Genomic DNA, 10,572 nt, shown 5'->3' with positions numbered 1-10,572 from the left:
CCTCAGTCCTTAGGACTTATATTTTGCCATAGCAAAAATATGTGTTAAAGTTCTGTAAAAAAATAGGCCTGCTATTCCCAAGACACATTTTTTTATAAAAAATCTGAGTCTTAAGGATAATTTTTTCTTTACAGAAAAATATATTCAAACTTAAATTTGTTTAAATCCTTAGACTTGTAGATTGCTTTTATTTCTATTTTAAAAATATGTTTAGTCCGGTGGTAAAAAAATAACAGGAATATTATTTCAATTGGAACCTAGGAACTGAGAGTTTTTATACTTAAAAAAATACATCAACATGTTAGGAATCTGTTCTCTATAGAAAAATATCAGAATCAGTTCGAAAGAATACTTTCTATAGAAATAATCAATACTCAGTATTGAGCATACTTTAGGATTTTGTATTTAGATCGTCATTGGCCTGAAGATTTTTTATAGAAAAAATTAAATTTTTTATAATAAATGGGTCCTCGGAGCTGAAGAATACCTTTCTATATAGAAAAGATCAATCCTTAAAACAATCCGTGGATTGTTAAAATATTTTTTGAAGGCTCCGATTTAAAAAAAAAAAAATTGGAGAAGAAAAAGTATTTTTTAACAAATATTTGTTCATCCATCAACATAACATTAACATCAACATTGAAGGCAATTTTTTCAAGGACCAGCGATAAGTTGGTGCTCAAAGGACATATAGAGGCGTGATTTTTAAAAAAAAAAATGGTCAAGGGTCACAAAAAGACGTGGATTTTTAAAAAATACTTTTTTAATGGGTTTGATTGTTTCCATGTACTTATGAAGGCGTGGATTTTTTAAAGAATATTTTTAAGGATCTAAAGAGACGAGAACTTTTTTAAATAAATTTTTTCCAGAAAAGAATATTTTTAAGGACCTACAGTGGCGTAGGTTTTTCAGAATTTGTGTTTTAGGCACCCACAGAGACGAGGATTTTTACAATATATTTTTTAAGGACCTACAGAGGCTTTTAAGGACTAGCCGTAGGCGTGGATTTTTAAAGAATATTTCTTCAAGTTCCAGTGTGGATTTTTTACGTTCCCATACAAGGCGTAAATTTTAAAAGCATATTTTTTCAGGACCCATAAAACTTGCGGATACTTTTTCAAGAATGACCACACAAGGTATAGATTTTTTTAAAAATATTTCTTCAAGGTCCAGCCATAGTCGTGGAATTTTTAAAAAATATTTCTTCAAGGTCCAGCCATAGGCGTGGATTTTTTAAAGAATATTTCTTCAAGGTCAAACTATAGGCGTGGAATTTTTAAACAATATTTCTTCAAAGTCCAGCCATAGGCGTGGAATTTTTAAAAAATATTTTTTACGTTTTTTCAGAGGCCCACACACGACGTAGATTTTTAAAGAATATTTTTAAGGATGACCTGCAGCCGTGGAGTTTTTAGGGAATATTTTTTCAAGGATGACCTCCAGGAGTAGAGTTTTAGAGAATATTTTTCAGGGACCCACACAAGGCGTGGATTTTTAAAGAATATTTTTTCAGTAACCCACGCAAGAAGAAGTCTAAGGATTTTTTATGGAGAACGAAATCGATCCTCAGTTTTAAGGTTTAATCTATAGAAGAAATAGGTCCATAGTTCTGAGGATTTCTATCTATCTAAACAATTTGATTTTTTAGTCTAAGGATCCTCAGGTCTGCGATGATTTGTTCTACAGGAAAAATCGATCCTGTCCTTTTTCTCCAATCCACAGGGCCAAATATATTTTTCTGTAGAAATAAATCGATTTTGAGGATGTTTTATTGGTGCTAAGGTCAGACAACTTTTTCTATAGCGACGAGTCTGTTCTCAAGACTGAAGAATTGTTTTCTATAAATCTTCAGGTCCGAGGAAGCCTTTCTGAGAAGTATTTTCTGTTAATAAATATTTTTTTTTTCTTATTTACAAAACAAATTATTTACAAAATTTTGCAAGTCCTCATAGCGGTTCTGGTTGCAGTTCTTGTTATTGTTGACAAAGTGCATTGCTCCCATTAATAAATCAATGCCACATTACCCACCAACCGTCTGACTTAATTCCAATTTATTTGGTTTGTTTCCTTCCAACGGAGAAACCAAACTGGGCTAGGGGGTGTTTTCTTTAATAATGAATGCAATTGCATTGTTGTTGTTGCAACAATGCAATTGGCAACCATTTCAATTTCCCCCCATGGCGACTCCACCAACACGACAAGTGGAGCATACTTTGTCGCAACATTTATTTGCGATAATATTGCATTTCAGTTGTCGTATTCTCTGGAATTTCGATGGGTGTTTTACATGGTGCACAATGTGTTCTTCTCAGGGTGTGGAGCTGGTGTTTGCAAAAATAGAACCGAAAAATGTAAAGGGAAATTCATTTTACAATTCAGCATTATAGGCAGAACATTACTCAAAAGGAAACAATTTTTCCGCTATAGAAACAAATTGTGACCTCCTGGTGGGAGGGTAGCTTTATTTCTATTCAGATAGAAAATGAAAGAACTTTTAAAGTTTTTCAAACTTTATTTGCTGGAAGTAACCACAGTTTGAAAAGGTGTTCATACGAACATTGGCTGGCCATGGTTTCGGATTCTTTGTCTATGAATCCGTTATAGCCTTCCCTCGTCCTTTGGACTTTCCCTATTCCATTTAGGGTCTGTTCTGTTAGTTCTCCTTTCATTGCATACTTCCACAGATAAGGTTGCACTGCATTGAAGTTCCTGTTTCGTTTATCGCAACAACAACAATCACAAAGACTATGCTTTGTTCCGAGGGCACAGTGCTGCGAAACTGCATTAACTTCAGCAGCACTGGCGATCGAAGTGCTGCAGAACATTTATAATTTAGCATTAAATTTGTAACGAAGTGTTAAAGTAATCAATAGTGCGGAACTGTTACGGCTGGTAGGCATAACAGCCGACAGATAAGGCAGACACAAAGCACAAAGGCAACAGACGAGGCAGGCCAGCAGACTGTCAGCCTGACGTTGCAATTAAATTAATGTGGCAGAGGGTGAATTTGTTTATTTACAATTAAATTATCTTCTCGAAGAATTCATCTGTTTAAGAAGGCTTGTAAATATTGTTTTCCTTGCAATGATATTTAAATATTTACACCAAATTGTGCATGAATCATTACATTAGTTGTAATTGTTTGTGTTGAGTTTTGGGATAACAAGAAGCAGTGAAATAAAGAAGATAAAATTTCATTAAAATTTAAGGCAAATAACTGCCTCAGATAAAACAAGGAATGGGAATCGCCACTAAGAACAGATTCTTTAAAAAATTCAAGCCTTGAGAAGAACCCTAAAAAATTCGAGCCTTGAGAAAAACCCTAAAAAAATTCAAGCCTTAAGACGAACCCTAAAAAAATTTGAGCCTTGCGAAGAACCCTAAAAAAATGTAAGCCTTGAGAAGAACCCTAAAAAATTCGAGCCTTGAGAAGAACCCTAAAAATATCAAGCCTTGAGAAGAACACTAAAAAAATTCGAGTCTTAAGAAGAACCCTTGAGAAGAACACTAAAAAAATTCGAGTCTTAAGAAGAACCCTAAAAAATCGAGCCTTGAAAATAATCCTAGAAAAATGCAAGCCTTGAGAAGAACCCTAAAAAATTTGAACCTTGAGAAGAACCCTCAAAAATTCGAGCCTTGAGAAGAACCCTCAAAAATTCGAGCCTTGAGAAGAACCCTAAAAAAATTCAAGCCTTGAGAAGAACTCTAAAAAAAATTAGAGCCTTGAGAAAAACCCTAAAAAATTCGAGCATTGAGACGAAGCATAAAAAAATTCTTTAAAGAATTCAAGACTTGTGTATACGCCTTGTGTAGAACCCTAGAAAAATATTATTAAAAAAACACGCCTTGTGTAGAACCCTAGAAAAATATTATTAAAAAAACACGCCTTGTGTAGAACCCTAGAACAATAATATTACAAAAAACCACGCCTTGTGTAGAACCCTAGAACAATAATATTACGAAAACCACGCCTTGTGTAGAACCATAAAAAAATTCTTTAAAAAATCCCTTTCTTGTTTTGGTTTCTGAAAAATTTTTCTTTAAAAAATCTACGCCTTGTGTAGATCCTTAGAAAAATATTCTTTAAAAATCCACGCCTTGTGTAGATCCTTAGAAAAATATTCTTTAAAAATCCACGCCTTGTGTAGATCCTTAGAAAAATATTCTTTAAAAATCCACGCCTTGTGTAGATCCTTAGAAAAATATTCTTTAAAAATCCACGCCTTGTGTAGATCCTTAGAAAAATATTCTTTAAAAAATCCCTTTCTTGTTTTGGTTTCTGAAAAATTTTTCTTTAAAAAATCTACGCCTTGTGTAGATCCTTAGAAAAATATTCTTTAAAAATCCACGCCTTGTGTAGATCCTTAGAAAAATATTCTTTAAAAATCCACGCCTTGTGTAGATCCTTAGAAAAATATTCTTTAAAAATCCACGCCTTGTGTAGATCCTTAGAAAAATTCTTTAAAAATCCACGCCTTGTGTAGATCCTTAGAAAAATATTCTTTAAAAATCCACGCCTTGTGTAGATCCTTAGAAAAATATTCTTTAAAAATCCACGCCTTGTGTAGATCCTTAGAAAAATATTCTTTAAAAATCCACGCCTTGTGTAGATCCTTAGAAAAATATTCTTTAAAAATCCACGCCTTGTGTAGATCCTTAGAAAAATATTCTTTAAAAATCCACGCCTTGTGTAGATCCTTAGAAAAATATTCTTTAAAAATCCACGCCTTGTGTAGATCCTTAGAAAAATATTCTTTAAAAATCCACGCCTTGTGTAGATCCTTAGAAAAATATTCTTTAAAAATCCACGCCTTGTGTAGATCCTTAGAAAAATATTCTTTAAAAATCCACGCCTTGTGTAGATCCTTAGAAAAATATTCTTTAAAAATCCACGCCTTGTGTAGATCCTTAAAAAAATATTCTTTAAAAATCCACGCCTTGTGTAGAACCCTAAATAAATATTCTTTAAAAAATCCACGCCCCGTGTAGATACTTAGAAAAATATTCTTTAAAAAATCCACGCCCCGTGTAGATACTTAGAAAAATATTCTTTAAAAAATCCACGCCTTGTGTAGAACCCTAAAAAAATATTCTTTAAAAAATCCACGCCTTGTGTAGATCCTCAGAAAAATATTCTTTAAAAAATCCACGCCTTGTGTAGATCCTCAGAAAAATATTCTTTAAAAAATCCACGCCTTGTGTAGATCCTCAGAAAAATATTCTTTAAAAAATCCACGCCTTGTGTAGATCCTCAGAAAAATATTCTTTAAAAAATCCACGCCTTGTGTAGATCCTTAGAAAAATATTCTTTAAAAAATCCACGCCTTGTGTAGATCCTAAGAAAAATATTCTTTAAAAATCCACGCCTTGTATAGACCCTTGAAAAATATTCTTTAAAAATCCACGCCTTGTACAGACCCTTGAAAAAATATTCTTTAAAAAATGTACACCTTGTGTAAATCCTTAGAAAATATTCTTTAAAAAATCTAAGCCTTGTATAGATCGCTAAAAATATTCTTTAAAAAATCCACGCCTTGCATAGATCCCTAAAAAACATTCTTTAAAAAAATCCACGTCTTGTATTGGTCCCTAAAAATATTCTTTAAAAAATCCAACCTTGAAAAGATTGTGATCTCTGCGATCCTCCAATACCGACTGTCCGTACTAAAATATAAAATATGGATCTGCTACCAAGTCTTGCATATTTTTTGCACAACATTTCTTAAATTACGAAAAAAAAATTCTTTAAAAAATCCACGCCTTGTATAGATCCCATAAAAATATTCTTTAAAAAATCCACGCCTTGTATAGATCCCATAAAAATATTCTTTAAAAAATCCACGCCTTTTATGGATCCCTAAAAAAAATTCTTTAAAAATCCACGCCTTTTATGGATCCCTAAAAAAAACTCTTAAAAAAATTCACGCCTATTATGGATCCCTAAAAAAATTCTTTAAAAATCCACGCCTTTTATGGATCCCTAAAAAAAATTCTTTAAAAAATTCACACCTATTATGGATCCCTAAAAAAATTCTTTAAAAAATCCACGCCTTTTATGGATCCCTAAAAAAATTCGTTAACAAAAACCACGCCTTGTATAGACCCTTGCTATGACCTTTAACAAAATATTTTTAAAAAATCCTCGCCTTGCAACCACCATAGAAAAGTATATAGTAGCATTTGTTTTTATTTTATTTCTTCTTCTTATCAGATTTTTAGTCCACCTCAATTTTCCGGAATGAACCACACAGGCCGAACATACTATCAAAATCCATGGGATTACCGGGACGTAAATTTTCATCAACACCATATTGAGCATTTTCTTTAAAATAGTCACGATATTCATCCCAGACTTTGTGGTAGTCGGCAGCTGCCTTGGCCAAGGAACCATTTTCTCCACCATATTCCGCCGGCATATATTTTTGGGGAACCAATTCCCATAATTTGTGAAGTGAGTCCTTGGTATAAATATGAATCTAAGCACAAAAAAATATATATTAAAAAATTTCGTCTAAATATTAAGCCTCTCTCACCCTCTTCCTTAGCTTCTCCGATACCAAGGGTAAAATAATTTTAAAAAATTGTTCCGCCACGGCGGAAACATTGAAGAAACACCATGCCTTAATACGCAATGGTAAAGCCTTTTCAAAATATGCCACCTGCCGCTTAATGATACTGGGGGTGAATTGTAGAAAATGTCCTGCGGAACCACTAAAATCCGCCACATAAAACAGACCATTGATACAGGTTGGCGGATCATTCAGCAGCATTATCTGATGCATAATATTGCAGGGCCGCATAACATCTTCGATTTTATATTTTTCAATATCAAATTTCATGCGAAAGAATACCATACGTGGTCCGGAGTCATGCAGTAGCTTGGGTAGGGGTAGAAATATTCTAAAATTAATTTAGAAATATTACTTTTAAAATTAAAAAAAAAAACCGCATGTCCTCATAACTCACCCCACATTGTGCACTTCGCGAAATCGTGGATTATCCAAATCGTAGCAGGCCAACAATTCGGGATATTTTGAGGTTATGGTATAGAAAAAATCTAATTTTTCCTTAGCCCTCTCAAGACTGTATTTACAACCACGCAGATATTGTATCAGCCATTGATCATCGGTACGTGCCCTTAAATGAGGCTGTTGCGATATCCAAGTCTTCAGAGCCAATAAATCGTCGGGAATTCTTGATGGAATCTCTCCCAATTCTTCAATGGCCACTTTCTGTAAATCCTCACTAAGAGGTTGTATGTTGGGAGGAGTAGCAGCAGTCATTTTGAACTAAACACTAACGCATCAGCCGAACAACTGCGCCAATTAAAGTGACTTAATTTTTGGCAAAGTTATTTTCTAAACAACAGAACTTTGTTCTTTTATAATTTGTCAACGTTTCGTTTGGAAGTTCCACCAAAATTCTAAACAGCTAAGTAAACACCACGAAGCCATGCAATCATATTGTTTTCTTCTTCTAAATTCATATTCCGAGCATTTCAATGAACTTCATTTGCATTCGGAAAAAACTGATGCGAAATGTGTTTGGGAAGGTCGTAATTTAAAAAAAATTGTAGGCAACTATATATGCAAGATATGGTAGCAGATCCATATTTAATTATGACAGTCAGTGCGAGAGGACCGATTTTTTTTTTTTTTTTTTTTTGATAATGGGGGCCCTACGTATCCTGTCTTGATAAGGACCAACAAAATCCGACAAAAATAAAAGAATATATAATTTCAAATCTCTTCAACAAATCATGTGAATTTTGACACATAAACGTCAAAAAGCAGAACATTTGGCAAATATAAAATGAAAAATAAATAAAAAAGAAAATCAAAGAAAAAAACATTAAAAATTCATGATGGTAAAATATCAACACATTGTCGAACTTCTTTAAACCATGGGTGGTGTTAATATTTGACAAAGCGCCCGTCAAAAAACAAAAAGGAACAAAACGGAAGACCAACAACAATATTGAATGTTGAATGGAAATTATTTGTTCCTCTCTTCCTTACCGCACCGCACCGGCATCAAACAAATGAAAAATGTCAATACACAGGCAAACAAAAATCGGTATTTAATGGAAAACAAAGTTGACATAAGGACGGCAGCAGCAAAATATGCTTTAGGAGTTAGAGAGAACAGTGGTTTCTTCGGAAATTAGTTTCTGCAAAAAGTATGACCCTTGAAAAATTATTTTTAAAAAATCCACGCCTTGTTAGGACAGTGGCTAAAAAAATATTTTTAAAAAATCCACGCCTTGTTAGGACAGTGGCTAAAAAAATATTTTTAAAAAATCCACGCCTAGCTAGGACAGTGGCTAAAAAAATATTTTTAAAAAATCCACGCCTTGTTAGGACAGTGGCTAAAAAAATATTTTTAAAAAATCCACGCCTTGTTAGGACAGTGGCTAAAAAAATATTTTTAAAAAATCCACGCCTTGCTAGGATAGTGGCTAAAAAAATATTTTTAAAAAATCCACGCCTTGTTAGGACAGTGGCTAAAAAAATATTTTTTAAAAAATCCACGCCTTGTTAGGACAGTGGCTAAAAAAATATTTTTTAAAAAAATCCACGCCTTGCTAGGACAGTGGCTAAAAAAAATATTTTTAAAAAATCCATGCCTTGCTAGGACAGTGGCTAAAAAAAATATTTTTAAAAAATCCGCGCCTTGCTAGGACAGTGGCTAATAAAAATATTTTTAAAAAATCCACGCCTTGCTAGGACATGGCTAAAAAAATATTTTTAAAAAATCCACGCCTTGTCAGAACAGTGGCTAAAAAAAATATTTTTAAAAAATCCACGCCTTGTCAGGACAGTGACAAAAAAAATATTTTTAAAAAATCCACGCCTTGTCAGGACAGGGGCTAAAAAAAATATTTTTAAAAAATCCACGCCTTGTTAGGACAGTGGCTAAAAAAATATTTTTATAAAATCCACGCCTTGCTAGGACAGTGGCTAAAAAAAATATTTTTAAAAAAATCACGCCTTGCTAGGACGGACAGTGGCTAAAAAAATATTTCCAAAAATCCAGTGTTCGCCGAAGTCTCTCCAACACGAATCCATACCTTAGCCTAGAAAGATGGATGTGAGGACGTGCCATGACTGGCAGCATGACATTAAACTAAAATGTCTAAAACAAGTGTTAAATTTAAAATTCGTTTATTTTGTTGTATTTTTTTGGTGTTGTTGCTATTTTTTTTTTTCAACAAATTGAAAAACAAAAATTGTGTGAAAACAATAACACACTAATGCACTCAAGACACGTTTTATCCTTCTTTCATTGTTTCATGACTTGGTGTTCGGTGGCGGGTTTTTGTTGTTGTCGCCTTTTTTCTTCATTTTGGTCTCTTTGAGAATTCAGAAGTGAGGCACACACACACCGACACACAAACAAATGAAGTGACAACCAGAAAGAACAATTGCAACAAATCACTGACAATGACAACACTTGAGTGTTGCCTTGTTTTTCACTTGAATACCAAACAGATGAGACGAAGGAGGAGGAAGACGAAGGCGAGGACGAAGAACAAGGAGCGACGAGATCGTATTCATCAACAGTAGTCAGAGACTTATGGAGACACACATCTGTTGAGAGGCCAAAGGATAAAGGAGGGGCGAAGTGTCATCAAGTGCCTTCGTCTGTCTCCTCATCCTAGTGAAAATGTACATTAAGTAGTGCTTAGTACAAAAAGGCTTTGTAACGCATTTACACGCATATTCTGGTCTTTCGGATTTTCTTCTTCGAACTCATTGTGGAGGAAATGGCCAAAAGGCAAATTGAGAGAGGTATGCAAATTTTAAGGATATTTGGATTTTTAAGGATATATGTTCAAGGAATTCAAAGAATATTTTTCGAGGATCTCTACAAGGAGTGAATTTTATAAAGAATATTTTTCAAGGGTCTCTACAAGGCGTGGTTTTTTAAGAATATTTTTCGAGGGTGTCCATCCATAAGGCGTGGATTTTTTTAAGAATATTTTTCGAGACACTAAACAAGGCTTGAATTTTCTAAAGAATATTTTTCGAGGCTCTAACCAAGGCCTGGATTTTTTAAAGAATATTTTTGGAGGACTACCACAAGGCGTGGATTTTTTAAAGAATATTTTTGGAGGACTACCACAAGGCGTGGATTTTTTAAAGAATATTTTTGGAGTACTACCACAAGGCGTGGATTTTTTAAAGAATATTTTTGGAGGACTACCACAAGGCGTGGATTTTTTAAAGAATATTTTTGGAGAACTACCAAAAGGCGTGGATTTTTTAAAGAATATTTTTGGAGGACTACCACAAGGCGTGGATTTTTTAAAGAATATTTTTGGAGGACTACCACAAGGCGTGGATTTTTTAAAGAATATTTTTGGAGGACTACCACAAGGCGTGGATTTTTTAAAGAATATTTTTGGAGGACTACCACAAGGCGTGGATTTTTTAAAGAATATTTTTGGAGGACTACCACAAGGCGTGGATTTTTTAAAGAATATTTTTGGAGGACTACCACAAGGCGTGGATTTTTTAAAGAATATTTTTGGAGGACTACCACAAAGCGTGGATTTTTTAAAGAATATTT

At 33.7% G+C, this 10,572-nt stretch overlaps 1 protein-coding gene across 1 annotated transcript; it reads right to left on the bottom strand.

Moving 5' to 3' along the window:
- Window positions 1-6,215: 6,215 nt before the first annotated feature.
- Window positions 6,216-7,283, bottom strand: LOC133322460 (retinol-binding protein pinta-like). The gene is made up of 3 exons (XM_061531456.1): window positions 6,967-7,283; window positions 6,534-6,900; window positions 6,216-6,476 (listed from the first exon to the last, which is right to left on the bottom strand). Exons 1-3 carry the CDS (start codon window positions 7,281-7,283, stop codon window positions 6,216-6,218), a joined length of 945 nt encoding a protein of 314 aa, XP_061387440.1.
- Between the last annotated feature and the right edge of the window lie 3,289 nt (window positions 7,284-10,572).

Source organism: Musca vetustissima, unplaced genomic scaffold (assembly GCF_032173495.1).
Source record: "Musca vetustissima isolate MV318-11 ecotype Yass unplaced genomic scaffold, APGP_CSIRO_Mvet_v1 utg214865, whole genome shotgun sequence".
Lineage (NCBI taxonomy): Eukaryota > Metazoa > Arthropoda > Insecta > Diptera > Muscidae > Musca > Musca vetustissima.
The sequence above is the reverse complement of the archived record's forward strand: the minus strand, read 5'-3'. Positions and strand labels throughout refer to the sequence as shown.